We start from the raw sequence: 27,732 nt of genomic DNA, 5'->3' as shown, positions 1-27,732 counted from the left end.
CGCAGCCGCAGTCGGGCACTGGGACCCCGCTGCCTGCGCTCGCTGCCACTGCGCATGCGCCGGCACCGCTGCTCCGGGCCAGTCCCACTCGGATGGGGAAGGGCCCCATGTGCGGTCCCGGAAGTGCGGCGGTAGGAGTTGTGGCGTAGTCACGTGACGGAGCAGCATGGCGGAGCCCGGTGAGTGCGGGCCCGGTTTCGTGTGAGCCCCCTCTTCCCAGGCCCGTCCGGTCCCGTCCGCACCGGGTGCTCCGCAGGGCGTCGGGTGGAACCGTGTCCGGCTGTGCCCGGGCCGCCGGTACAGGCGCAGGGTCTCCCCTCGCCCAGGGGACTCGAAGCGGCCCAAGGCCTCCCTCACTTCTTCCCGTGTGCAGGACCGTGACCGGAGCCCCGCGTGCCACAGGCCCCGCTCCCCTCCGCTGTGATGGTGATGGAGGAGGAGGTGAACGCCGTAGGCCGGGCCCTGGTGGACACGGCCCAGCCGCTGCCCGCCCGGTTCCGGGCCCTCTTCACCCTGCGCAACCTGGGCGGCCCCGCGGCCGTGGCCTGGATCGGCAGCGCCTTCGGGGACGGCTCTGCGCTACTGAAGCACGAGCTGGCCTATTGCTTGGGGCAGATGCAGGACGAAGCGGCCATCCCAGTGCTCGTCCGTGTACTGCAGGACACCAGCCAGGAGCCCATGGTCAGGCACGAGGCCGGTACGATGGCTGCAGGTGCAGGGACAGGGTAGTTCGTAAGTGGGACTTGTGGGTGCTGCTGTCGGTACCAAGCACCTTAGAGCAGCTCCAGTGCCTAAAGGGCCTGCAGGGAACCTGGAGAGGGGCTTGGGACAAGGGCCTGCAGGGAGAGGCCAAGGGGAATGGCTTGAACCTGCCCGAGGGGAGACTGAGCTGAGCTCTGAGGCAGAAGCTCTTCCTGTGAGGGTGCTGAGGCGCTGGCACAGGGTGCCCAGAGAAGCTGTGGCTGCCCCATCCCTGGCAGTGTTCAAGGGCAGGTTGGACATGGGATTAGAGCAAGCTGCTCTAGGGGAAGGTGTTCTTTAAGGTCCCTTCCAACTCCAACCATTCTGTGATGGCCTCATCCAGCTTGGGTGTAATGGCTGGGAGGATCCTGAGGAATGCAGCCACTTCACCACATGGCACTGGCTGGACTGGTTGGTGAGCCTCCCCATTCCCACTGCCCAGGCTCCTGCTGTGGTGATTTCTCTGGCTGTGTCTTTTAGCACTGGTCAGTCAGGGCCATGTCCCCACTTCAGAGCAGGGTGAGGCTTTGCTGGAGAGCACAGCAGACACCCTGCTAATGCAGTGACACATCCTTCCTTCAGGTGAAGCCCTGGGTGCTATTGGGAATCCTGATGTGCTGGATATCCTGAAACACTATTCAGAGGATCCTGTGGTTGAGGTGAGGCTCTTGGGTGGGGGGGCTGGAGGGGATTTCATTTCCCTGGTGATGGGTCCACAGGGAACAGCCTGCTCCAGTGGGAGGTGTTCCTGCCCGTGGCAGGGGGTTGGAGCTGGAGGAGATTTAAGCTCCCTTCAACACAAACCAGGCTGGGATTTCATGATTCTATGAAAAACATCCTCCTGTGTGCTGATGCCTTAGTGAAGCCCATTCCCATCCATCCCACAAGGGCTCTGTCCTCATCCCTGCAGGTGGCTGAGACATGTCAGTTGGCAGTGAGGAGGCTGGAGTGGCTGCAGGAGAACAAGCAGAACCTAGGCAGCAGCCCCTACCTCTCTGTGGATCCTGCGCCCCCTGCGGAGGAGACGGATGTCACCAAACTCCGTGAGACCCTCCTGGACGAGTCCCAGCCACTGTTCGACCGCTACAGAGCCATGTTTGCCCTGCGGAACGTAGGGGGCCGTGCTGCTGTGCTGGCACTGGCGGATGGTGAGGGCAGGCTCTGTGCTGTAACTCTCTATAGGTTAATCCAGGATAAGCCTTTCCCAAATCCAGAGCTTTGCGGCTCCTTTTGGGCTCATCACCTGTGTGTTTCCAGAGCTGCTGCCCCCTGCTTGCTGCAGGAGCCACATTGCAAAGCACTTGGTGCTCTCTTGTGTTTCACAGCCCCTGTAATGTCCTCCTTTGCTCCGTGGGTCCGGGTGAGAGAAAGCACAGGCTGTAATATTGGCCAGGCACCAACCAGTCTCACCAGATGTTTCTTGGTAGGACCTGGGCCCTGCTTTCAAGTGCAGGGGAAGCGCTTGAGGCTCTCCAGCAGTCTGGGACAAGCAGGTAGTTCCTGCTGCAGCTCTTCAGCCCCACAGCATGGCAGGACTTGAGCTTGAGATGCCATACCCCTCAGGCACCTTGTGCTGGTGGAGCAGGGTCCATGGGCAGGCAGAGGGGACAGCAGCTCCATCACAAGAGGATCTCTCTGTGCCAGAGCTGCTGTGGCCATGCAGGCTCGGAGCACGTGGAACACCCCTTCCCATAAGTATTTTGTCCCCTTTTACTGTGGTCTGTGGAAGCGACAGCCAGCTCTAACACCCCAGGTGTGCTCCCCATGGCTTTGGGGTTGGGTGTGGGGCTCTGACTACACAGCAGTGCCCTTCGGGGCCGTGGCAGCTCACTCTGTGCTCTCCCCACAGGACTGTGCTGTGGCAGTGCCCTGTTCCGCCACGAGATCGGTTACGTGCTGGGCCAGATGCAGGACGAGGCCTGCGTCCCGCAGCTGACGGCTGCGCTGTGCAGCCTCACCGAGAGCCCCATGGTGCGCCATGAGTGCGCTGAGGCACTGGGCGCCATAGCCCACCCCTCCTGCCTGCAGACCCTGCGCACCTTCGCCTGCGACGCCGAGCGCGTGGTGCGCGAGAGCTGTGAGGTGGCCCTGGACATGTTCGAGTACCAGAGTGGGGACCAGTTCCAGTATGCTGATGGGCTCTGCAGGCTGCAGGCCTCGGCCTGAGCCCCAGCTCAGGGAGGCACAGGATGGGGATGCTGCTCTCTCCCCACCCCAGCAGCACTGTCATGGCCCCTTCCATAGATGTGGATCCATGCCTTGCTGTGGCAGAGGTGGAGGATGAACTGGATTCACTATCTGGCACAATTACAGCTGCATTCTCCCTCCAAATCCGGGCTGAGCTGGTAATTGTCTTTCTCCCACCACCTTCAGTTTCCTGGATCTGCCTCTTTTTTCCCTGCTTACCTGCAGCCTGGCTCAGGGCTGGGACCAGGTGGGCTCTGTTCAGCATGTCGGAGCCTGTTGTGGCTTTATGGGGCCTTGGGGCTGCTTTGGGCTTGTGCTGCCATGGTGGCTCCATGTGGAAAAGCTCTGCTTTCCCTGGAGCTTTGCTGGGAGGCTGGGGCTGGCTTTGGGCACTCGCTCTGGAGGTTGTAGGGATGGAATGCCTCAGAATCACCTGTGGTGCTGGTGCTGAGCCACATCCCTCCTTGCCTCTGCAGTGGAGGAGCTGTGTGGGTTTGGCCTGACCTGTCAGGGCAGGCTGGGGCTGTGCTTGCCACAGCCTTTGCCCTGTGATGGGGGTTGTTTCATGGCAGAGTTTGGAAGCCTTGGCTGTGCTTTGCTCTCTGCAGGGAGCGCCGCTGCCATCGGGGCTCCAGGGTGAGGCAGAGCCTGCCCGGACTTCCCCCCACATTCAGCCAGACCTGGAGGGGGCTGAAGCTGGGGTTTGCTGCTGTCACCCAGCACCCCCAGGCAGCTGCTGTGGGCACAGGGCTTGGCTGGCAGGCAGCAAGGTGCTGGCAGCAGGAGCTCCAGCAGGAATCCAGTGCAGTGCTATAGCCTGTGCTCTGGTGTGGGGAGCTCCGCCAGTTCCAGCCCCCTGCCACAGGCCCGGACACCTTCCATTAGAGCAGGTTGCTCCAAGCCCCATCCCTTGAACACTGCCAGGGATGGGGCATCATCTACAACTTCTGTAGGTAACCCATGTGCTCCCTGCAAGTCAGACCTGTGTGTCCCAGTGATGCAGATGGGGTCACCTGTGTGTGTCATGGAGACTGAAGCCCACCAAAGCTCTCTCTGTTTCTCAGCACTACAAAGACGTGACATTATTACAGTTTTGGAGTCAGCAGCTCCCACCCTTTGCTCTCCACCATTCCCTGTCCAGGTTCACTTGGGCCATGCAGGGTTGTTTCTAATTCTGCACCACCATTTGCCTCTGCTCCCCCCAAGGGCCGTTTAAGCCCAAGTTGGAACAAACCTGGCATTTTTGCAGCCAGAATCTGGCCAGGGGTGAGCTGGGTGCAGCAGGGCCGGGCTCCAGTACAGCAGCTCATCCCAGTACAGCCCAGTGCACCCCGGTGTGCCAGGGCAGAGCAGGACCTGGGTGTTGAGTCCTGACTTGGAGCTGAACCTCATGGACACCTTCACACACGCCCCCCCCCCCGGCCAGTGCTGGGTGCTGCTGCACCCCGTGGGCCCCCTTGGAGTCGGGATGTGGTGCCCATCACCCTGCCCATCGCCGCCTGGCGCAGAGGTCGCCGCATCCTTTGCCTGCTCCCAGCATCTTGCACAATCTGCCCGTGGGACCCAACCAAGCCCAGGGGATTGGGAGGGGCTTTGGGCTGCGTCTGTCGTCCCTCCCGTCCCTGCTTTTGGGGGTTCTTCAGCTGAGGGGGACTCCCCACTTCTGGGGAGATGCAGGGACCTGTGGAGCTGCTGGGGGGCAGATTCGGGATACCCTGGGCCATGTCACAGCTCCCCAGCCCCCCTCAGGTGGAGCCCGCCAGGGCTGTGCCTGGATTAGCGGGCGCTAAGCTCCTTCCCATGGATGCTCTGTCCCTTGGTGACTGGGGGGAGCTGTCGATGGCCCTGGCGGGGGGGACCCCACTCCCCAGCCCCAGGGGGGCCTGGGGGCTGCGGCACTTGCTGCAGTCCCCCCCTGAGGAGGACGGGGTGCTCTATGTGGAGTACAAACCCCCTGCCCTGGACAGCATCCGCCTGCCCCGCTATGTGCTGTACCTGATGATGGCGGCCACCCTGGTGCTGCTGGTGGCCTACGCCATTGTCGGCCACCTCATCAAGGACCTGGTGCATGATTTTGCTGGTGAGTGCTGGCTGCAGCGAGGGCGGGTGAGGGGCTGCATGAGGTGGGTCACCCAGAGCCTTTGCTATGGGGCTGTGCTGCTGACAGCTCCATTTCTGCCCCCCAGATTGGGCGTTCGGGCCCAAAGCAGAGGAGGAGAAGGTGGTGATGGCCAAGAGGACGGTGCCGGAGGTGGTGTGGCTGGAGGAGGATGGGACCCTGGGAGAGAGGGAGCTGGAGGGCGAAGGCACAGGAGCGGTGCCGGGCACGGACATCGCGCTGCGCCTGCTCCCGTCCACCCCGCGCAGCTCCATCTCCTTTGCCGACTCCCACAAGAAAAGGCTGTTCTAGAGCTGGGGGATGCCCCGTTCCTGCCACCACCAGCGCCCCAGAGCCCTCCCTGCAGCCGGGTCTTCCTGCAGCCCTACAGCGCTGCCTCAGGGCTGCCACCGCTGCCCGCAATAAATGCTCCTGCCCTGTCCCTGCTCGCCTGCCCCTTTGTCGTGCGCATGGGGAGGGGGCAGCCCTGGGACACCCTGACCTGGGGACAGCAGGGACGTTCCCTGTGCTGGGCACAGGCGTGTAGGGAGAGGCGTGTCTCTTGCACGCATGTGGGGGTGTGAAGGGGATGCGAAGCCCTGGCATGGGCGCAGGGGCATGGGTACACGCATGATCATGGACACATGGGCACATGCACAAGCAGGGAGGCCGATGTCAGGGTGACCGTGTGTGCAGAGGGACAGAGAGATGCTGAGGCCGGGTTTGTTCCCGCTGGCCCCCTGACCCTGCCAGGCTGGGCCCTTTCCTCATGGGGCACCCACAGGTGACACCCAAAGCCGGTCTTGGGGGTGCAAAGCTGCAGGTTGGGGCACTGGGGATGGGGCTGCCTTGTCCAGACCCCCCCCCACTTTAAACCCAGGCTGGGGCTGCCCCCCCCCCAGCCCCCTTTCAGCAGGGGCCCTGTCCCCATGTCCCTGCAGGGGTTGCCATGGGCAGGGTACCCTCAGTCCGTCCCTGAGGTGCTCCCAGGCACCCCATGCCTCCATGTTTCCGTGTCCTGGTGGGCGGGGGCTGCACCCTGCCAAGGTCTCCCGATAACACCGTTAATGTTTAGCTCCCCGTGGTACTGGGTGCTCCCCAGGGACATGACTGGGTCCTGCCAGCACCAGCCAATGCATGTGGGGCATAGATGGGCCTGAGGGGGGCTGCAGCTGGACTGGCACTACCCGTGTGTGTCCCCCTGTGCTGCTCTGGCCCCCCAGCATGGCAGGTGGGGGGCTGTGTCCGTGGGGATGGAGCAGTGACCTGGATCTGCCCCAGCTGGGACAGGGTGTGCAGCACCCCATGGGTAGAGGTGACAGACTGGGATGGGGCACTGGGCCTTCCTTCCTTCCCTCCTTCCGTCCATCCACCCATGCTGGACCCCAGCACCCACAGACCCGTGGCAGCACCAGTGTCGGTGCCACCTCCCGAGGAGCACGTTGCTGTGGTGTTGGTGGCACTTGTCCTCTCGAGTGCAATAAAAGCCGCTCCTTGGCCCCGGGTGCACAGAGCAGCGCCCGCACTTGCCCGTCACCAGCTGTGGGACAGGACCCACATTGGGGTGCAGGATCCGGACTGCTGCAGCCCTTTGCTGACCTCCCACCAAAGATGCTGAGGGCCTGGCAGCCCCGCTCACTCCTGGTCCTGCTTGTGCTGGCCGCCACCGCCTGGGGACAGGACGGTAGGTGCCCCCATACTGCCCATCTCCAGCAGGACCAGTCTGCAGTGCCCTGGCAGCGACCACTTTGGGGGCAGAGCAGAGACTTGAGGGCACCCACCTGCTGCCCCCAGTGCTCCCTGCTGTCCCTGTGCTCTCCTGGGGACAGGTTGGCTGTGGAGGGTGGCACAGGCCAGATGGTGGGGAGCGGGTGGCGAATGTCTGGGACCCTGTGCCGTGGGATGGGGAGTCCGGCCCCTGCAGGATGGGGCTCCTCTGAAGCTCTCCCCATCCCTGGCTGTGCAGGCATTGGCCCCAAGCAGCTGCAGCCCTGGCTCGTCGGCCTCACAGCCGTCGTTGTCTTCCTCTTCATCGTCTTCATCCTCCTCCTCGTCAACCGGCTCTGGAAGCTCCGGATGCGCAGGTTGGGGGGTGCTGGGCCGAGGCGGGGGGCGGCCATGCCCGAGGCCGAGTGCAGGAGCTGCAGGGACGGGACAGGGCGTCCCCGGGCTCCGCTCACTTCTCTATCCCCTCCCAGGAAGCAGGGCGGCCTCCAGGACACCCCGTGGACCAGCAGGTACCATGGGCCGGGCTCTGCGGGGCTGCCACGGGCCTTTCTGTCGGGGCCTCGCTGGCCTTGAGCACGGCCTCGCACGGCCTTGAGCCCGGCCCGAGGGCACGGTGGCTGCCTTGTGCGCTATTTACCGTCCCTCCCGGCAGGCTGGAGCGCACCGGCTGCGTCAACCCTGCGGCAGAGAAGGGCAGCGGCGAGGAGAGCGACGGCGAAGGGCAGAAGAAAGCCACGCCGCTGTGAGCCGGGGCCGGCGCCAGGCCCCCCGCGCCGGGCATCGCGCCTCGACCCCAGTCCGCAGGGCGCGAATCCGCGCCGGGTTTTGCGGATGCGGCCGCGGGACGGGAGGTGTCGTGGGGCGGCTGCGGCTGCAGCCACAATCCGGGGTGGATCCGCCGCAGGAGTGGATCCGGGAGGGCAGCGCAGGGACCCCCCGCGCCCTCCACCCCTGCATCTGGCTGGTCCCCGCGTGGCGGGGGGCAGCTGAACCCTAGTAAAAGTCCCCACTGTCAACCGTCTGGTGTCACTGCGCCGGGACGGGGCTTGTGGGGCTGCCCCACGCCTCGGGGGTGTCACAGGGACACCGGGGACCCCCTGGGTGGGGCGGGGCCAGTGGGGATCCCCAACTTGGGCCAATGACATCACACCGGCGAGGCGATGACGTCACTTGAGCAAGGCGGTGGCAGTGGGACCCAGCAGCTGCAGCCCCTGTGTCCCCTATGGACTGAGCAGGAGGGGGCGATGGGCACCCACTGCCCGCCATGACTCTGCTCCAGTGAACTCCAGGGCACCCCAGTGAACTCCAGGGCACCCCAGTGGTCTCAGGGCACCTCGCTACAGATCAGTGCATCCCAATCCACTCCAGTACAGCTCAGTGCACCCCAGTACATCCCAACAGGGCCTAGCACAGCTCAGTGCACCCCAGTACAGCCCAGTGCACCCCAATCCACCCCAGTACATCCCAGTGCTCCCCAGTACCTCCCAGTACATTCCAGTATAGCCCAATATACCCCAGCGCACCCCAGCGGTGCCTTGGTGCCGGTGGCAAAGGACGAATGGAGGCGGGAGGGAGTTGAAGCAGAGCTCGTTTAATGTTTGTACATTTTCTGGCTTTTGTCTTTTTTTAATGATTTTTAATTTTTTTCCTTTTTTTTGGCTTTTTTTTTTTGCTTTTCCCCGTGTCAGTTTTGTTTTGTTTTGTTTTCTTCTTTTTTGTCTCTTTTTTTTTTTTCTTTGCATAGGGGGGAGGGTAGGAAACAACCGAAAAAACCCAAAACCCAACCAAAAAAAAAAAAAAAAAGAAAAAAAAGAAACAAAACAAACAGAACCCCCAACACCCCCACCCCCACCCTCCCCCGCGGCGGGGATCGGCAGCGGCTGCGCGGCGGGAGAACCGAGTATCGTGATGCACCGGGGGGGGGTCCCGAGGGGTCCCGGGGGGTCAGTAACGGCTGCGGTGAAGCAAGAAGCGAGAATCCGGCTGCTCGGGGGGTACAAAGTGGGGGAGAGCGGGAGGGGGAAGGTTTGGGTGCAGGGGGGGAACGGAGGGGGTGCGGAGGGTAGGATCCCCCCAAAAGGCGGTGGGGCAGCCGGTAGCGCGGAGGCACTGCGGCAGGTTTTTGGTTTGTGAGGGGGGCCCCGGCTGCCCCCCGAAAGGCGCCTTTTGGGGGGGTCCCTCCTTCTGCCGCTATTTGGGGGGTGGGGGGTGTTCCCCCCCATTACACACACACACACCCTCCCGGGCTCCACCTCCGCTCCCGCCTGCCCGCTGGCACCGTTGGTGCTGCAGGGGGGATACCCCAGGGTGCTGCATGGGGGCATCCCCGTGTGCTGCTGCACGGGTACCCATGGGTGCTGCAAGGGGGCATCCATGGGTGCTGCAGGGGAGACACCCATAGGTGCTGCAGAGGGGTATCCCCGGGTGCTGCAAAGGGGCATCCATGGGTGCTCCCCCGACCCGCAGCAGCAGCACTTCCAAACTCAAGAATACGAGAAAAACAAACCCAAACCAGAAACAAACCGACAACGGACACGCCATATATATATAGCGGGGTATGTATATATATATATATAGTGATATTTATATATATATATTTCTTTGCGCTTTAAAGTACCTTTAGGTGCGTGCGGCCCGCAGGGCCCCCCTGTCCCGCCGCCCCATATATATATATGTGTGTGTGCGGGGGGGGAGCTCCTATGTACAGCGTTATTTATAGGGCACGAAGACTATTAACTAACGGTTGAAGCCGACGAGCCTAAAAAAACCCTCGAGGAGAGGCTGTAGTGCACGAAACCCCCCCGGGGGGGGCCCTGGTGATTGTCGAGCGGACCCCTCCCCTTCTTCCCCCCATTTTATGGGATCCCTTCCCATAAGCAGCCCCAGTGATGGGGGGATCGTATGTGGATCCTCTCCCACCTCGCTTTGCGCCCACCCCCGCAGTGGGGTGGGGGGCTTGGAGGGGGTTAAAAACTAAAAGGGAAAACAATTAAAATAGAAATAATAATAAAAATTAGTGGTGCCTCCCCCCCCCCGCTTCCCCCACTCCGAGAGCTCGGGGGGGGGGGTTGCATATTCCCTTTGGGGGGGTGGGGGAGAAGTGCAAAGTCCCCGGGGCGTGGGGGATTGTGGCTCCCGGACCCCCCCATAGGAAGCCTCATCCAGCCCCCCCCGCTGGGGGGGGATGTCAAGGTGATGATTTTTTGCCTTGATTTAACATGTTTAAGGTGCTTTTCTTGCCGAGGGAGGGTTCTGGGGGGGCCGCAGCCGCTGGGCTGGCCCCGGGCAAAGGCAGCAAAAGGGGAGAGCCGGGGGCTTCCGGGGAGGGGAGGGGGGGGCAGACCCGAGGGGCGCCAGCGCTCCTCACCTCCTCCCCAGGCCCCTCACATGCCGGGGGGCTGCCCCGGGGGAGTTTCTCCCTCCCTCCTGTCACCGCTGCAAAAAACACTAATTTTTGTATTTTCCAATCCTTTTTTGAGCCTTAAAACCTTAAAACCCTCCTTTTGTCTCATCTTTTTTTCCTTTTTCCCCAATTTTCTTTCTTTTTTCATTTTTTTGTTTGTTTTGTTGGGTTTTTTTTTGTTTGTTTTTTTTTTACTTTCCCCTAAATTCCATTATTTCAACATCTCTCCCCCCGCTGGACGCTGATCCCCCCCCCCCACCGCCTTGCATTGTCCTTGCAGACATCAACACTGCACCTTGCATCAGGAAGTGTCTCCCACGGATGTTCCCCTTGGTGGGACCCCAACAAACCACACCGGGGGCGGGAAGACCCCCCCTACTTTTCCCCCTTCGTCCCCCAGTAATACTTTTGGACACACACATACACAAAAAAAAAAAACAACAAACAAAAAACACCACCAAACTATCAAAAATGTGAAAAAAAGCCCCAAAATGTTCACGAAGCAGCGCCGCCGCGCGGTGCCGCCCGCCCATCGGTGTCACAAGCCGCATCAGGCCTCAGCCTCAGCAGGGCTGGGGGGGAGGGGGGTGTCTCTCCGGCCGGCGGGACGGTGGGTTTTAAGGCAAAATCTGGATTTTTTGGGGGTGTCAAGCCCCCGCTCGGTGGTTTTGCACAGGTGAGAGGAAACCTCTTGGTCTGTTCCCTCCTGACCCCCCAAGATGAGGCCAATGGAGATCGATAGGGGGGCCTGTGACCTGTGACCCTCCCCCGACACCAGCCCTTTTTTTTTGGGGGGGGGGGAAGGGGCACAGCTACATTCACACGGTTCTATTCCTGTCACAAGAGCTGCTGGGCTCAGCCCTCTTGGCCTTGCACCCCATTAAAAACCAGTTCAAAAGGGGGAGGTCAGGATGCTGCCCCTCCACCTCACAAGGGCTCAGCCATGAAGGACCCCAACTGCATCCTCATCCATCTTGCCGTGGCCAGACCCAGAGCACTGGCAGGGTCCAGGCCCGGGGGGGGGGTTTAGGGGGGTGCTGCCTCCCACCTCGCTGCCTTTGGTTGCTGGAAGCCAAAAACCAAAAGAACCCCCTCAAAAGGGAAGGAACCCCCCTCAAAAAGAGGCAAAGCGGGGGGGTGGGGGGGGAGCTATTGCATATTCCGGTGTGTTGGCGCAGAGGGTGCATCAACTGGAAGACGTTTCCAAAGGGGAGGAAAATGGGTTAAAAAAAATAATAACAATATAATAATAATAATAATAGTAAAAGAGAGAAAAAGGGGATTTTTCCGGCCAAGAAGAAGCCATGCAGGAGGCGGGGGGGGGGCCCCGGGCATGCAGTGGCTCCCGCACCCCGGCACCGGGCCCGGTAATACTGAGGCTCCGAAGGCAAAGGCACATCTTGTGGTAGAAAACTTCGTGCAAATTAGGAAAACATGGATTTGTTTGGTTTTTTTTTTGTTTGTTTTTTGTGTTTTTTCTTGCTGTTTTTTTCGGGTTTTCGCCCTTTTTTTTCTTTTATACAGATTTTTTTTGTTTTTTTTGTTTTTTTTTTTTTTGGGTTTTGTTGGTTTTTTTTTCCTCTTTTTCTCTGTTGCTGAGGGGAAGGTCGAGCCGGTTACACTCTGCCATGCACAGCATCGCCGGCACGGCGGGGCCGAGCCGGGTCGCCAGGTCCTGGTAAAGCACCATGCACTTATGGACAGGGGGTTTTGTCCGTTTTGTTGGTTTTGTTTTTTTTTTTTTTTCCTCCTCTTTTTCGTTGTTTTTTTTTTTTTTTTAATGCTTTTCTCAGTTCTGTAAAAAATAACCCCAAACGAAAGAGGGCTCCGTTGCCACCAAGTGCTTCTTTTGCTGTTTTCTCTTGTTCTCTTGCGGGTTTTCTCCTTTTTCTTCTCGTTTTGGATGTCTTCTCCTCTCCAGGGATTTCCTCCATCCAGCCCTTTTCCTTCCCGCGGGAGCCGAGGGAGGGTTTGGCGGTGCCCTCGCTGCCATCCCGCACACCCCACAGTGGCTTTCTCTCCATCACCCCCGTGGGCTGTCCCCTGCGGCGCCGGGGGGAAACCTCAGTCTGCTCCGGAGGGACACCGGGGGTCTTCCTCATCTGCCTCCTCCCCCGCGCGGGATGGGGGCTTCCTCCAGCGCTTCCCCACACAGTGAGGGGGATCTTTAAGGGGGTTCTCTGGGTCCGTGTCCCTTCCACCACAGCGGTTCAGGCACTTGGCGCAGGGTGCTGGGTGCAGAGGGGGCTTTGGGGTGCAGGGGGGTTTGGGGGTGCGGGGCTGCTTTGAGGGGTGCGGGGGGGGGGGCTCTGCCCTTGGCGTTAAAAAAAGAAAAAATTCCAAAAAACCCCAAAGCAGCCAAAGGCCAGGCCGGGGGCTCTGTTTCTTCCTCCTCTTCGTCCTCCTCCTCCTCCTCCTCCTCTTCCTCCTTTTTTGTAATTTTTTTTCTTTTCTTTTTCTTTCTCTTTTTTTTTTTTTTGACCAATCCCTCTTCAAAGTGCATTTCCTACAAATGTGCAACACAATCGCACCCCCCCTCCCCCCCGTACCTGTCCACAGGAATGCATAGCTCAGACACACGGACATGTCCCCTCATCACAGCTCCCCCCGCCCCCCCGGGGTGGGGACACGTGTGGGAGACACGGGGACACAGTAGGGGGGGAGACGGGAACCCCCAGCCCCCTTCCTCCTGTGAAAGTCATGACAAGCCAAGGCCCAGCCACTGCAGCACCACGTCACCGTGTCACCCCGGGCTCCCCTGACAGTCTGTGTGCGGCCGGGTGGGGGGACGGCGAAAGGGGGTTTGATCGATTCTACTCACATGGAGGCAGGACCGAGCGAGTCGGCAGCCGCTGGGGCTCAGGCGCTGCAGGAGCATTGCTGGCACAAGTTGTGTCAGGTCTCAGCGTAGCGCCGGCCAACGGGGGCAAAGAATAGTGTTTTTTTTCTCTCTTTTTTTTTCGTGCGTGTTTCTTTGTTTTCCGGGGGTGGGGGAGGGAGTTGGGATCCTCCTGGGTTGGGGGGGGGGGTGTTGTTTGTGTGGGTTTTTTTGTTTTCCGTTTTGAAAAAGTTTGACCCTTTTCCTTCTTCCTTTCCCTCGCTCTTTCCTTCGGGTGTGGGTTTTGCTTGTCGTCGTCGTTGTCGTCGTCGTCATCGTGAGTCCACGCTCTCCGTCGTCACCACAAGGCTGGGCCTGGTGCTCAGGGATGTTCCTCTGGGGGTGCCTAAAGCAGAGAAGGGAGGCGAAGGAGCGGCACGGCGGCGGTTATCCCAGGTACCAGGACTGCCGGGAGAGAGGAGAAAGTCTGGAATTACCCAGTGTCCCCACGCTGTCCCCGTGCTACCCTCACTGCCCCATCCTGCACCGAGTTCACTCAGTGCCCCCCCTCTCCCCCCGTCCTCTTCAGTGGCCAATGCGATGCTCCGCAGGGAAAGCATCCTGCTTGGGGACAAGCAGAGGGGTGGCAGAACAGGGGACCCCGCGGGGTGGCCCCTACCACCCTCCCGTTGTCTCTCCCCCCCATCTCCAGCCCCAAGTTCAAGTTCATTCCCGATTACCTCATGTCTGGTTTCCGTTGGCAACCAGACATCTCGGAGCCGTTGCTTCCCTTAACCCTTCCCAGCCCCACCACACATGGCCAGAGAGAGCAGGTCTCAGCCACCTCTCCCGGGAACATGGGACACTCGTTTTGTCCTCACTGTGCTTCAGTTTCCTCAGGCAGAGCATCCTTCTGCCCTGGGGAGGCTCCTGGAGTGCATCCGAATGCACATGCACAGGGACATGGGCAGTGACCCTCACAGGGTTTGGGGTGCAGGGACCCTAGCACCCCGTGTCTCCTCTTTAGGGATGCAAAAGCCTCAGGGTGCCCACCCCACTCTGTCCTTCGGAGAAACTGAGGCACGGCACTCTGGCCAGAGCCAGACCCCAGTGTTTGCCACCAGCAACTGCACAGCATGCCTGAGGTGCCCCAGCTCATGGGCCCTGAGCATTGTGGCACAGCACAGCACACTTGGGTGCCCCACGGAACGGCTCAGCCCCCCAGGTCCTCACTTCCCCCATGGCGCCATCTGCACTCCATCCCGCTGCATCCTGACACTGCCTCGAGGAGACCACTGAGGCTGTGCAACTTGGAGCACAAGTGAGGCACAAGGTGCTAGCACTGGCCCATGGCACTGCCCACGGTGCCTCACCCACAGCCGATTAAACACACCCCGCATCAGTGAAGATTCCTCGGAAGGGCACATGCCACATCCTACCACGGCTGGAGCAGGAAGGGCAGGCTGTCTGGGTCTGCCTGGGGAAGGGACACACGGCCCCAGTGCCCCGCGTGCAGGGATGCTCTGGGTGGTGCCAGCTGTGGACATGGCAGGGACCTCCCACTGCCATGGGGAACATTTGGTAGCCACAAGTCACCAGAAGCACCTGTGGCCATGGCTTGGGCACCAGCTGGGGATTCCCATGGTGGCAATCCCAAGGTGGGGATGCCATGGTGGCAATACCCGTGGTGGGGATACCCATGGTGGCAATGCCCATAATGGAAATACACACAATGAGGACACCCACAGCGGCAATGTCAAGCCAGCAATGCCCAAAGCAGTAGCGCCCACAGTGGCAGTGCCGTGCTGGTCATGCTCATGGCAGCAATGCCCACAGCAGCGATGCCCACCACTGCAGCAATGCCATAGTGGAGACACCCACAGCAGTGATGCCTGCGACGGCCGTACCCACAACAGCGATGCCCACAATGGCGATGCTATGACGGCGGTGCCCAGGGTGAAGGCAGGAGGGTCCCCCCCACAGCATCCCAGCTCTCACCTGTGCCTGATAGATACTCCCAGGATCCCTTGGTCCTAATCCCACGAAGGAACGGTTCGCAGGGGGCGTGCCTGGTGCAGAGTAGGCTGGGGAACAAACGAGAGCTCATTAACGGGGCTGCCGGTGGCATTGCCATTGTCCCGCTGCTGCCTGGCACTGCTGGGACAGGCGTCCCAGGCACATGGAGCTGGCAGCAGGGCAATGTCCCTGGTGGTGTCCTGGCAGTACATGGAGGTGAGGGATGGTGTGCCTTCTGTGTCTGTGCCCCCTGGAGGGGTGGCTCTGTGGTGATGGCTGGCTGGGGGGCACCCTTGGGGTGCCAGTGCAGTACTGTGGGGCAAGTGCAACAGGAGCTACCAGCTCCACTCGGCCACATCACCCCATTACCACCTCCACCCCCAGGTAGGCAGGGGTTCAGCAGTGGGACCCTCAGCTCTGCTGAGCTCCTGAGACCCATCAGGAGCAGGGGGGGGGGGGCGCTCAGAGCTAGCTGGCCTCTGTGCTCCTTGGGGACACCCAGTGTGCATCCTTCCCTGAACCAAGGGGAGACTGGCACTGCCCAGTCCCTCCCTGCGAACACGGTCCCATCACTGGCTGGGCCACACCAGCCACAGCTCTCCCCTCCACATCATGCCATGTAACCTCCATACCAATACCATCCAGCTGTGGCCTGTCTCCAGGGACGTGGCAGCCTCTCTGGGTACCAGGAGTCCCATGGATACAGCAGGATGGTGACAGGGACACTCTCGTCGATCATGGTGATGGCACACCATGGTGATGGTAGCAGTGTCCCACCACTACAGCACATGCCCTGATGCCAGGCTGGGGGTGACACCAGCGTCTCCCCTTTGTGACCCCAAACTACTCCTGGCCAAGGCACTGAGGCCATCTAAAGGATGAGCTTGTCAGCGACCACTGCTAAGGAAGGGTCCCCCAGGGGCTCTTCAGGTGCCCTGCACCCAAGTCACTTCGCAGCCCCTGATCAAATGAGGGACCCCATGCTGGGGACCCTGGTGGCAGAGTGAGGACGGCAGCCCCATGCAGCACAGTCCAGCACCCTTCCACCACCGCAGCCATTCAGCCGGCCCCTGCCTCACCAGCAGCACCACCGCGTTCTGAGGCACGGAGAGGCAACTGCCTCCCTTGGCAAGCCCTTCCTGTATGGGGGGGGGGGGGGGGGTTTGGGCAGGGCGTCGGCTCAGAATGACACGGGGCTCCATCCGGTCCCTGGGACCAGTGCAGCTCCCCCCCAGCTTGGTGGGGACACATAAGAGCCTCCTGCCCAAACCCTGCCCACTCCGACCTGCCTGAGACCCAGCAAACTCATGGCGTGCCAGCTGCCGCCCTCTCACCGGCTGCGGGGAGCCCACCTCCGCCAACGTCCCCCCCAGCAGCACCGGGGACAAGGGAGGAACACGCTTTGGGGGGGCTGCAAGAGGAGGGGGCCAGCCGGGCCGGGGAGAGGGGTGGGCGCCGCGGGGTGCTTACTGGGTGATGTCGGCGAGGTCGTCCCTCCCTCGGTAGTTGTCGTAGTGGGTTTGGTGTCAGGAGAGACGGCCAAGCGGGGCATGCCAGGGGGAGGTGGCGGCGCCAGCATCTGCGGGGGCAAGTAGTGGCTGGGCACTTTCACTTGACCACTTCCATTTAACTGGGGATACAACACAGACAGAAAAACAAACAGCACAAGCCATTAGGAAGCATGGGCAGCACCAGCAAAAGCCGGCCTGGGAGGGCCTGGTGCCGGTTGGCACCCGCACAGAGCATCCCTCACTGCTGGCACAAGTTTGATGGGTCTCAGAGCAGCCCTGAACAGTCGGCGCCAGCCACAGGGGAATCATGAAGGGGTGAGAAGCAGGGGGGTCAGGGTGGGCTTTAGAGGGGGGTCCATGTCCCCGACCCCATAGCAGCGCATGCCGGAGCCAGGGTGCTGTGAGGGGATGGGGCACCCCGTGGTGGCATCGAAGGCTCCTGTACCAGCTCCCTCCCTATTCCTGACCCAGTCTCTGCTAGCCCCGGCACTGGCCTGCTGCATGGGGAGAAGAGCAGACGTGCCCCTCACCCTGCCATCAGGCCTCACTGGGTGCTGGGCAGAGCTCAAATGAGCTCCCCCAGACTGTCTGCGGCTGTGGAGCAGAATGTGGGCGCAGGAGGGCAGGGGGTGGGGATGCAGCCACTCCTAGGTCCTGGCTGCAGGCACAAAGGGAGCACAGGGTGGGGGTGCAGGGTGCAGGGTACGTGAGGTGATGGGTGCATGGCATGTTGGGGGCACTGGGTGCTAGGTGTGCAGGATAGTGCGTGTGCTGGGTGCTGGGTGTGTGGGGTGCTAGGTGCACTGGGTGCTGCAGGCACTGGCTGCTGAGTGCACTTTGTGCTTTATGGGGGGTGCTGGATATGTGGAATATGGGGTGCATGGGGTGCTGGATGTGCTGAGTGCTGGGTGTGTGGGGTACTGGGATGAGGGACAGCACACAACAGCTCAGTGTGGCCCTGACACCCAATGGGGACATGGCACAGTGGGGACAGGGGTGACGGGTCATCAGCCAGAACCGGGGCACACAGAGCCCATCAGTTCCCTGGCACGCTGGCAGACGGTGGCTCTTTGGCAATGGTCACATGTCCCCTGCTCCCACAGACACCCCCAGCCCCAGCCAATGGCTCAGCCCCAGAACTCACTGCCCTCTCCCCCCTCCAGCACCAGAGAACCAAGCTATCAACACCGACCAGCTGCAGCCGCACTCCCAAACCAATGCATGGCTGCCCAGCCCTGTCCAACACCCTACCAGGCTGGTTGCTGGCACCAAAGTGCCACCACAGCGCCCTGACCCCCAACTGTGGTGGTGGTGACAGCGACGGAGGCAGACAATCATAAAATCATGGAATGGCTTGTGTTGGAAGGAACCTTAAAGCTCAACCAGATCCAGCCCCCTGCCACAGGCAGGGACACCTTCCACTAGAGCAGGCTGCTCCAAGCCCTGTCCAACCTGGCGTTGAACACTACCAGGGATGGGGCATTCACACATCACCCCATTCAAGGGGATGCAGCAGACCCCAGTGCCCCACCACAATCTCAGTGATGGGATGCAAGGATGAGGCCACATCCTTACCGGTCCGGGCTGCTGGTTGGACGGGTCACAGGCCAGTGAGACGAGATCTTTCAGTGGGTCCTGCGGGTTGAGATGAGGCGGGTACCGAATGGCCGTGTGGGGGAAGTAGGTGGAGGCCGTCTGGGGGAGGATGGAGGTGGTGGGGAAATGCAGTGCAGATGATGGGTGCGGGCTTCGAGCGATACCTGCAGGCGACAATGGGAAGAGGGGGACCCCCAGCGTCACCAGAAGCCAGCTACTGGCCCAGCCCCACACTACTCACCCACTGGCTCCATGCTTTGGTTTCCCTGCTAGGACACTCACCGCTGTGCACTGCGATGACGGGACGGTGGTGCTGTGTGAAGCTGCTCAGCCGGGGCGAGGAGTCCTGGGGTGATGGGCTGTTGAAGGGGGACTTGTCCATCTCTGTCTTCTTCACAGTGGGGGAGATGCCTGAGGCAAAGCAGGGTGCGGTGTCAGAGTCTGGCACCCAGCTCGAGCCTGGGGTGAGGGGCTCCCTGAGGACAGGCTCAGCATGAGTGCACATGTATGTGCACATGAGTGAGGGTGTGCATGGATGTGGGCAGCTCTGTGGGCCTACCACAGGTGTGCACATAAACACGTGTAGCATGTGCAGACACGTGCTCATGCATGGGCATCTGTGTACCTCTGTGCCTGTGTGCACACGTGTGTTTGCATGTGCGGATGTCTACCCAGGGGGCAAAATCGGGGGCTCCCAAAGGTGCCCCAGTGGACCCCTGGGGCTGGGGCTCCGGCAGTGCTGGAAGCTGGGGCAGAGAGGGAGGGGACAGTGGGTGCCTCCCACCCTCCCCCATCACCATGGCTTTAGCTCTGGCCATTTGGCCAAGGCCTGGTAATGGGTTTAGCATCTTCTCAGCTGGTGTTTAGGAGGATTTCCTGGAACATCCCCTATGGGATTGCTGCCCCCTTCCCTCCTGCCCCGGATCAGGCCACCAACAGGGGACAGGAGCACCTCTGCACAGTCCAACCTGCCATGCATACCCCCAGGGAATGCTTTGGGCAGGGTGTGACATCTCTCTGAGGACCCACCCATGGGCACAGTGGTGGTGCAGGATGGGTCACTATCCCCAGCACCTATGGGGCACCCTCCTGGGGCAGGACTCGGTCTCCCCAAATTGCCTCCTGTCCCCCAAAACCAGGCACCCCCCAGGCTCTGGCGGCGCTGGGGTGGGGCTGGGATGGATTCTGTCCCACTGTTTGGGGTGCAGGGAAGCAGGATAAGAGCCAAAGAGGGGGGAAGATGAGCACTCCCTGGCCTGCAAAGGCACCCCGGGGTGTGGGAGCTGCCTTGCCAGCCCCGCAGCATCGATTTAATTAGCCCAGCCCCCCCCCTTTTCTTAATGAACAGCTAATTGGGGCTGTCTAGACAGGAAAGAGGAAAAAAAAAACCAACAGAAAAAATGCCAAGAAAGCAACAGAGCTGCTGCCCGCAGCAGAAGCAGCCGCCGTGGGGCTGGGAGAGCCTGCTGTGGGGCTGGGACACTGGGCTGAGCCTACAGAGAGCCTGTGTCTTGGGGGGGGGATCTACAGCAACCTCATGACCGCTCCAGACAGCTGAGCACCCTAAAGCAACCCCAGGCTCAAAGGGGAGGACAGACAGTAGTGACCTGGCTGCCGGGGCCCCATAGCAGCAGGGGGGCACCTATAGGGAGGCGCCTGTAGGGAAGTCCTTACCCCCTTCCATGTCTTCTGTCCAGTTGCGGCTGCTGCTGGTGGGGGAGTTGGAGGAGGTGTAGTACTCGCCCCCCGGGCTGGTGTCGATGTCGTCCTCCATGGACCCCGACTTGTGCCGTTTGCTCCTGGGTGGGTAGGGGAGGAATCAGCTCCAGCCTGCGGCAGGACACAACCTGTCCTGTGCCTCCACCACAGTGAGATGGGCAGTGGCCCATGGCCAGGCTCGGGTTGACCCTGGCATCACCCCCAGGATCACCCCATCATTGCCTCAGCATCACCCAATACCCCGCCAGCCTGGTCCCAAGATCACGTACCCGCTGGAAGAGGTGCTGGGCAGTGTCCTCCGCATGCCAGTGCTGGAGGGGTTCAGGTCATAGGCCAGGTGGCCCTGGAGCTCCCCAAGAGAGAAGTTTGGACCCGTGCCTGTCACCACCGGTGCTGCAGGGAGAGAGAGGGATCAGGGCATTGGGGGGGTCAGCCCACATCTGGGATGGGGAACAGCTGGGATGCTGCCAGTCCCAGGCAGCTTGGGGGGGCGTTGGTGGCCTGATGGTGGCACTCACTTCGGGACACCTGGATGAGCTCGGTGACGCTGAACACCCCTGAGGTGACAAAGCTTTCCTGGAAGTCCGTGGAATCTGTGCAGGAAGAGAGAAGGGAGCTCTGTGGATGGGGGGCAGGACAGGATAGAACCACCCCTCCTGCTCCACACTGCCTTGCGGTAAAGCTCGAGAGCACGCCAGCGTCCCCAAAGCCACTGTAACGCTGCCCCTTGAGCCCTGCTCTCACCCAGCGTGATGGGTTTGCTGTCCTCCTGGTCCGAGCCAATGCCCGTCCGGGGGCTGCTGCTCTGCTCTGCATCTGCAAGAGGGAAAAATACCACCAGGATGAGGCACCAGTGCAAACTTGGGGTACGCACTGGTTCCCTGCCCTGGCACCCCCCCACTGCTCTGCAGCGTGGGGAAACTGAGGCACGGTCTGGCAGAAGGTCCAGGGCCAAGCTGGCAAGTCCCCAGCCATGAGGGAAGAGCCCCCATAGGCATCCCTCGCTATGGGCAGGAGCGGGGACAGGAACAGGGACACCCTTGTGCTGCCATGAGAGGGGAGCGCACAGCCCTTGTCCTGCCCTGAGGCAGTGGCAGCTGCCTGGCCTTGCTCCTGCCTCCCCTCCTGCCTCCTGCTGCTGCCACCCAGCTCGGGCAGTGCCTCCATTGCCGGGCATGGCCTCTGTCACTGCACAGCCCCTTGTGCTGCCTCCTCCAAGCCCCTCAGAGGGCAGTGGGGCACGGGGCAGCGCCTGCTCCTACTCCTTCAACACCCTTGGAGCTTTAGATATAAAAAAGCTCTCTCAGACGCTGAGATCAGCGGCGCTGGCTCACCCCGGCATGACACAGCACGGCACGGTGCAGCACGGCATGGCCACTGTGCCCTCTGGTTCCTGTGCCATACTGAGAGCATCCTTCCTTCCCAGGGCAGGGCACCCGCCAGCCCCCACATCCCTTTCATGACTTTCTGCCACACGTTTCCCCCTCTCCTCACCCTCCATCCTGCCTCCCCATCCTCCTCCTCCTCCTGCTCCCACCCACTGGCCTCCAGCGTTCCTCTTCCCCAGCTTTGGCTGATGCCGGGAAAGGGCCACGGCCCTGCCAAAACAGCGCGGCCGCAGCTGCCAGCCCTCCCGCTGCGCCTTGCCTGGGCTTTGCCCACTTTGCCCTTTTCTGCCCCGGTTTTCCCTGCCCCTCTCACCCCGTGCCCCCAGCCCCTCACACACACACACTGCGCTCCCACCCCACACCCCGGGGGCTGCTGGACACCAATGCCAAGCGCCGCCATTTTGTCTCCCTCCCCGGTTCCCGAGGCTCCTCCGCCGCTGCTGCCCACACCGGCCTGGCAGCCCCTTCCCCGCTGGCAGCCATCCCACGCTAGTGCCGCAGCCCAGCGCCAGCCAGCCCCATGCCTGCCGTTGCCCATGCCTGTGGCTTCCCCAGGGCAGCCATTTTAGGGAGCAGCGATTTCCGCGGCAGTGCGTCGGGAGGGGTTTCCTCCCAATTCCTTCTCTCCGTTTTCCTTCCCCACCTTGTTCTGAAGGCCGATGCACGCCCGAGTGCATGGGGGGCACAGGCATGGGGTGGCTGCCCACCCCCCCCCGCACTCATGGGCACCACGCGGCCGGACATGGCCCCTCCTCGCCTCTTCCAACAAGAGCCGTGGCGGCAGCTCTGGAAGCCGTTAGCGATGGAGCCAGGCCAAGGCGCAGGCGGCGGCGGCAGCCCCGTGACCTCCCCGACACTGCCTCGGGGTGCCCCGGTCCCTGCTCGCTCCCTGAGGGGGGATCGGGCGTTGGAATCCCACCGAAGCTGGGGGCCTCCACATGGCCCATGGGACCTCCCGTGACCGCTTGTGCTGGGACAGACCCTGCTTGCCCCAAATGCCCCACATGGACCGTTGTTCTCCCCCACATACCCCACATGGCCCCTGCTCACCCCATGACGCCCCACACGGACCTTTCCTCACCCCTGGTTGCCCTTTGCTCTCCCAGGACGGTTGGCACAGCCTTTTACTCCCCCAGAGCCACCCCAGCGTGTCCTCTGTAGCCCCCATGCACCCAACAGGGCCACTCGCTTGCCCTGGGTACCCCCTGGGTGCCCCCCACATCCTTCCACCGCCGTCATCCCCTGACCCTGATCCCGAGGGAGCATCCCCCAAGCTGAGCCCCCTGATTCCAGCCATGGCAGCCCAGGAGCGCCTGGGGGCTCTCAGGACCTCTGAGGTCTGCCAGCAGGGCTGTCCCCTCCTGGCACCCCTCGTGTCCCCACAGATGGAGGGCTGTGGGTGCCAGGAGGGGGGCTGCGGCCTCAGGGCCCCCCATGCTGGGGCTCGGTGATCTTGCCAGCACATTTCTGGCTGCCTCCTCCAAACTCTGCTCTCGCCGCCATGTGAGGGCTGCCTGGGGCCTGCTGGCCCACTCTAAAATGGTGGCCTCCGTCCTCCCACCTCCATGGGATATGTTTTTTGGGAAGACACCCCAAATCCACCACCCAACAAGTGCTTCAGTTGCATTGGGAAGGTGAAAGAAGGCTGGGAGCCCCCCAGCCTCATGGGTGGGGGACAACCTTGCACTCTCTGCACCCCCAAATGATGGGCTGGGGGATGATGGGTTGGGTCCTGATGTCAGACTGCGGGGTTCAGTGCATGGAGGGGCCCAAACAGGTCGATCCCATCTCTGCTGGAAAGAGCAAAGTCTGTGCCCTGAGGCAGGGTGAGGGCTGTCCGCGTTCCCAGCCCCTGGACCGGTGCCACCCATTGAATTATGGATCCCGGCACGGTGCCACCAGCCCCACAGAGACTCTCCCCGGGGCCTCAGCACATGGGAACAGCTCCTGGGCAGGATCTGGGGGTTCGACGCAGGCTGGGTGCCCCCAGGGCCGCTGAAGAGCCCTGGCTCTGTGCCGCAGCACTGATGGGCACAGGGGCTGCTGGCGGGTGCAGGTGCAGCAGCTGGTGGGACCCCCCCTACCCCGGGGAGGGCAGCGGGTTTCCTCCTCCAGCTCTTAGTGAGAGGCCAGGAGAGAGGAGAGGGCTCGGCCCCTGCTGCCTCAGTTACCCTGGGGGCTGGGGCGGGATCCTGCGATGGTGTTAATCCAGGACAGCTCCCCCCTCCATGCCTCTGCCTGGCCCTTCCCTACAGGGAGCATCAGTAGGGCCCAGAAGGATGCTCCTGCTCCCGGTTTCCGAGCGTCTCCAGTCCTGGTCAAGGACTGGAGGCACTTGGAGACCTGAGGGAGCCTGAGTGCTGCTGCGTGGCAGCAGCTGCGGGGGGGTGTCTGTGATTCCCAGTCTCTCCCTGCAAGACCCCCATCACCCCCCACCCCACAGTGGCCCCATGGCCCTTACATAAAACCCGCACCAGTGCCACTTGTGTAAACCTCCTTTAGATAATCCCCAGAGAAACACTCTGTTCCAGCTAAATCCCAGCTCAGCCAGCACGCCGGGAGCACCAGACCCCTCTGCCGTGCTCCCGACAGCCCCCACTTCCCCTCCATCCCCCCTCCTTCCCCGGACGACCGCGGTGCTCCCGGGGCCTGAGATGAGTTTGCAGGGTCTCAGCCCACTCGCAGCCAGCTCCTGCTTCCCACCCTGAGCCCCGGGAAGGTCCTGGCTGCAGATGGCCCCCAGGGTGGCGGGGGGGTCACACCATGCACCCGCTGCCACGTCCCAGCCTGCAGCCGGCCCGGGAGGCTGAGCCAGAGCATTTGTCCTCGGCTGACCCTGGCGGCAGCGGCCGGGGGGGGAACACATGGGGCCTGGTCACCCCCTCGCTCAGCCCTGCCAGGCCTGGGCCTCATCCAGGGCTGCCGGCGCCTGCCGAGCACAGATGGCAGCGAACAAAGGGACAGGAGCAGGATGGACAAAGGGATGGCTGAAACCCCCACATCCTCCGTGAGACACCCCCTCTGGGGTGCTGGCACTTTGTGCCTTTGCCATGGAGAGGGGGGCCTAGGGGTGCAGATGCAGGAGGGGATGAGGGACAGGAAAGGCGGAGAAAGGGAGGGAGGGAAGGGTGAGGAGGGTAACTAGAAAGGGAGGAAGAAATGAAAGTGGAGAGAAAGGGAAAGGGAAAAGGATAAAATGAGAAGAAATGAGGAAGAGAAGGAAGGAAAAAGAACAAAAGAAAGAAGAAAATTAAACCGAGGAAAGAGAAAAAGAGATGACAGGGAGGGAGGGAAGGAAATGGAAGGTAAGGCAGGAGGAAGGCAGGGGGCAGGAGGAAGGAGAAGGGATGTCGGGGGACACCTCAGCTCTTCAGGTGCAGTCAGAGGGTTCCAGGCCTGGCCCTGTGCTGCTGGAACCACTGCCCCTGCCCTGCCCCACGGCACAGCACTGCCCCATGGCATGGCAGGGTCCTACAGCATTCCATTACATGGCTCCACGGCACAGCCCCACGACGCAGCCCTGTGTCATGGCATAGTCCTGCAGCACTACACAGTCCCATGGCACAGCCCCATGGCACAGCCAGCCCCCCCGCAGAGTCCCACAGACCCCCCTCTCTGCCCCCACTGACCGCAGGCATCCCTCCCAGAGCATGGTGGGAATCTCCCTCCCCTTGGCCAAGCTCGGAGGCTGCACAAGGCTGAGGGAGAGGGCAGGAGCAGGTTGAAGGACCCCAAACCCCCAGCTCAGCTCGGGGGCACACTGTCCTCCCAGGTCCTGCAGTGGCATCTGCCACCCCAGCTGTCCCCTGCCAGCGCGGCAGGAGCTGGGCACCCGGCCAGGACAGCAACTGTGGCCATGGGGCAGGCACCGGGGGAGGGAACGGAGGGTGCTGGCACAATGGAGCTCCCTTGTGTTTTACCCACTGGGTGCAGGGAACGCTTTCCCCCCCCAGCCCTAGCACTGTGGACGTGGCACCGGGGCTGAGACATGGAGAACTCGCTTCACTGGTGGCACTGCGGGGAAGCTGCCTGGCTCTGGCTCGGCTCCGGCACAGTGCCGGCCCGGCGCACTGCGGGGAAGCCGGGGAAGCCCTGACCTCCCCAAGGTCACCGGCACACCATCCACAGAGCTACCATGTGCCAAAACCAACCTAGTTGCAGCCACGTCCAGGGCACAGGGATGCTGCAGGGGATGGGGATGGCTGCGGTCACAGCACCCTGGTGAGCCCTTTTCCACCCCACCTCTCCAGGGCAGGGATGCAGCCCCTGTGGATTCCCTGTGGATAATCTTGTGTGTATTGATTTTGGGCCCTGCCTGTAGAGTGGAAATACACAAGAAACCTGGAGAGGGGCTTGGGACAAGGGCCTGTAGGGACAGGCCAAGGGGAATGGCTTGAACCTGCCCGAGGGGAGACTGAGCTGAGCTCTGAGGCAGAAGCTCTTCCCTGTGAGGGTGCTGAGGCGCTGGCACAGGGTGCCCAGAGAAGCTGTGGCTGCCCCATCCCTGGCAGTGCTCAAGGCCAGGTTGGACACAGGGGCTTGGAGCAAGCTGCTCCAGTGGAAGGGGTCCCTGCCCTGGCAGGGGGTTGTGACTTGCATGATCTTTAAGGTCCCTTCCAACCAAGTACAGTGCACCCCATCAATCTCTTTGTGCTCCTGCCCATAAATACTGGCTTGGGGGGCTGGCAGAACAGCGCTGCTGGAGGGAATTCCTGCCCTTCCATCTGGAGGGACCACGCAGACGCTTGGCACATCCGGACCCAAAGCCCTGGCACGGGCTCCCTGGCAGATTGGTGCCATCTGCCTCAGCAAGGCTGGTGAGGGGAGATAAGGGGCTGCCAAGGCAGGGGGACGCAGATGCTGGCAGCATGGTGGAGGTCCCTGCCTCCCCCTGGTGCCATCCACACAGCGTCAGGGCCAGCAGCGATGCCACCCTGGGACCTGCCACCTACTCACCCCGAGTACCCATCTGCTCCCACTCTAGGCACTACCAGGGGGAGCTTACTTCAGGGCAGAGCCTTGTCCCCAAACCCCCTTCAGCTGCGGGGTCCCCACCAGCTCTAGAGCACCCCAAAGAGTGGGAGGGGACACCACTGAGCCCAGCCAGCCTCTTTACAGCTCCTGCTGCCCCCCAGCTGGATCAGGATTAGGATTCAAGAATGAAGATGCAGGGATGGAGATGCAGGGATGGGTGTTTAGGGATGGGTGTTTAGGGATGGGTGTTTAGGGATGGGTGTTTAGGGATGGGGTGCCGGGATAGGGGCACACGGGTGCAGGGAGGGGGACACTGGACCCCCAGCTTGGCTGTGGTCGCTGGGAGGGATCTGCCTCTCCCGAGGTCCCGGCACATGGAGCGACTCCATCGATCCCCGGTTACTGCAGTGACTTTCACCAGCGACCTCCGAGCTCCCCCCGCAACCCCCACTGCAGCGCCCGCCCCGCCCCCACTGCGGTGTGCACGGCCCAGCCCCACACCGGCCCCGCACCAGCCTGCTCCCATCCTGCACCCAGCCCCAGCCCCGCACCGTCTTCACCCATCCTGCACCCAGCCCTGCACCGTCTGCACCCATCCTGCACCCAGCCCCAGCCCCGCACCGTCTGCTCCCATCCTGCACCCAGCCCCAGCCCCGCACCGTCTTCACCCATCCTGCACCCAGCCCCAGCCCCGCACCGTCTTCACCCATCCTGCACCCAGCCCCGCACCGTCTGCACCCATCCTGCACCCAGCCCCAGCCCCGCACCGTCTGCTCCCATCCTGCACCCAGCCCCGCACCGTCTGCACCCATCCTGCACCCAGCCCCAGCCCCGCACAGTCTGCTCCCATCCTTCACCCAGCCCTGCACTGTCTGCACCTATCCTGCACCCATCCTGCACTATGCTGCATCATCCTGCATCGAGCCTGCATCATCCTGCTCCCAGCCTGCACACACCTTGCACTGTCCTGCACCATCCTGCACCATCCTGCACCCATCCTGCACTATGCTGCATCATCCTGCATCGAGCCTGCATCATCCTGCTCCCAGCCTGCACACACCTTGCACTGTCCTGCACCATCCTGCACCATCCTGCATCATCCTACACCCATCTTGAACTGTCCTGCACCATCCTGCATCCAGCCTGCATCATCCTGCACCTATCTTGAACTGTCCTGCACCATCCTGCTCCCAGCCTGCACTTATCTTGCACCATCCTTGCCCCAGACTGCACCATCCTGCATCATCCTGTACCATCCTGCTCCCAGACTGCACCATCCTGCATCATCCTGCACCATCCTGCTCCCAGCCTGCACTTATCTTGCACCATCCTTGCCCCAGACTGCACCATCCTGCATCATCCTGTACCATCCTGCTCCCAGACTGCACCATCCTGCATCATCCTGCACCATCCTGCTCCCAGCCTGCACTTATCTTGCACCATCCTTGCCCCAGACTGCACCATCCTGCATCATCCTGTACCATCCTGCTCCCAGACTGCACCATCCTGCATCATCCTGTACCATCCTGCTCCCAGCCTGCACTTATCTTGCA

General features: G+C 61.9%; 5 protein-coding genes across 7 annotated transcripts in view; 3 read left to right on the top strand and 2 right to left on the bottom strand.

The window, feature by feature from the left end:
* Positions 1–27,732, bottom strand: part of HMG20B (high mobility group 20B) — a 132,034-nt gene that overhangs the window by 32,518 nt on the left and 71,784 nt on the right. The gene's annotated exons all lie outside the window — the stretch shown is intronic.
* DOHH (deoxyhypusine hydroxylase) lies at positions 368–3,072 on the top strand. The gene is made up of 4 exons (XM_061355747.1): positions 368–697; positions 1,324–1,400; positions 1,652–1,889; positions 2,591–3,072. The coding sequence occupies exons 1-4, from the start codon at positions 424–426 to the stop codon at positions 2,905–2,907; spliced, it is 906 nt and encodes a 301-aa protein (XP_061211731.1). The 5' UTR covers positions 368–423; the 3' UTR covers positions 2,908–3,072.
* On the top strand, positions 4,378–5,382 carry SMIM44 (small integral membrane protein 44). Its single transcript, XM_061356112.1, has 2 exons — positions 4,378–5,008; positions 5,115–5,382. The coding sequence occupies exons 1-2, from the start codon at positions 4,600–4,602 to the stop codon at positions 5,336–5,338; spliced, it is 633 nt and encodes a 210-aa protein (XP_061212096.1). The 5' UTR covers positions 4,378–4,599; the 3' UTR covers positions 5,339–5,382.
* SMIM24 (small integral membrane protein 24) lies at positions 6,493–7,756 on the top strand. Its single transcript, XM_061356111.1, has 4 exons — positions 6,493–6,710; positions 6,993–7,110; positions 7,225–7,263; positions 7,407–7,756. Exons 1-4 carry the CDS (start codon positions 6,638–6,640, stop codon positions 7,498–7,500), a joined length of 324 nt encoding a protein of 107 aa, XP_061212095.1. The 5' UTR covers positions 6,493–6,637; the 3' UTR covers positions 7,501–7,756.
* NFIC (nuclear factor I C) overlaps positions 11,913–27,732 on the bottom strand; it is a 33,558-nt gene continuing 17,738 nt past the window's right edge. For 2 of the 3 annotated variants that reach the window (XM_061355746.1, XM_061355744.1), the window contains exons 3-11: positions 20,562–20,633; positions 20,336–20,410; positions 20,087–20,210; positions 19,773–19,897; positions 18,381–18,509; positions 18,078–18,262; positions 16,462–16,621; positions 14,974–15,059; positions 11,913–13,440 (exon numbers count right to left, since the gene is read on the bottom strand). In XM_061355746.1, the coding sequence (XP_061211730.1) occupies positions 13,423–13,440; positions 14,974–15,059; positions 16,462–16,621; positions 18,078–18,262; positions 18,381–18,509; positions 19,773–19,897; positions 20,087–20,210; positions 20,336–20,410; positions 20,562–20,633 (974 nt within the window). In that variant the 3' untranslated portion in view covers positions 11,913–13,422. The remainder of the gene's footprint in view (positions 13,441–14,973; positions 15,060–16,461; positions 16,622–18,077; positions 18,263–18,380; positions 18,510–19,772; positions 19,898–20,086; positions 20,211–20,335; positions 20,411–20,561; positions 20,634–27,732) is intronic. The other variant, XM_061355745.1, reaches the window with a different exon arrangement.

This window comes from Neopsephotus bourkii, unplaced genomic scaffold (assembly GCF_033783945.1).
Source record: "Neopsephotus bourkii isolate Nb327-2 ecotype Australia unplaced genomic scaffold, CSIRO-AGI_Nbou_v1 NB_838, whole genome shotgun sequence".
Lineage (NCBI taxonomy): Eukaryota > Metazoa > Chordata > Aves > Psittaciformes > Psittacidae > Neopsephotus > Neopsephotus bourkii.
Note: the sequence above shows the minus strand (reverse complement) of the source record. Positions and strands in the feature narration are given on the sequence as shown.

What these genes read in the sequence shown, in the direction of transcription:
- DOHH (XM_061355747.1), top strand. Translation starts at nt 424, where the DNA reads ATGGTGATGGAGGAGGAGGTGAACGCCGTAGGCCGGGCCCTGGTGGAC. An exon ending in CATGGTCAGGCACGAGGCCG is followed by an intron (nt 698 to 1,323) that starts GTACGATGGCTG and finishes TCCTTCCTTCAG; the next exon opens with GTGAAGCCCTGGGTGCTATT. An exon ending in TGTGCTGGCACTGGCGGATG is followed by an intron (nt 1,890 to 2,590) that starts GTGAGGGCAGGC and finishes CTCTCCCCACAG; the next exon opens with GACTGTGCTGTGGCAGTGCC.
- SMIM44 (XM_061356112.1), top strand. Translation starts at nt 4,600, where the DNA reads ATGCAGGGACCTGTGGAGCTGCTGGGGGGCAGATTCGGGATACCCTGG. An exon ending in CCTGGTGCATGATTTTGCTG is followed by an intron (nt 5,009 to 5,114) that starts GTGAGTGCTGGC and finishes TCTGCCCCCCAG; the next exon opens with ATTGGGCGTTCGGGCCCAAA.
- SMIM24 (XM_061356111.1), top strand. Translation starts at nt 6,638, where the DNA reads ATGCTGAGGGCCTGGCAGCCCCGCTCACTCCTGGTCCTGCTTGTGCTG. An exon ending in CACCGCCTGGGGACAGGACG is followed by an intron (nt 6,711 to 6,992) that starts GTAGGTGCCCCC and finishes CTGGCTGTGCAG; the next exon opens with GCATTGGCCCCAAGCAGCTG. An exon ending in GACACCCCGTGGACCAGCAG is followed by an intron (nt 7,264 to 7,406) that starts GTACCATGGGCC and finishes CCCTCCCGGCAG; the next exon opens with GCTGGAGCGCACCGGCTGCG.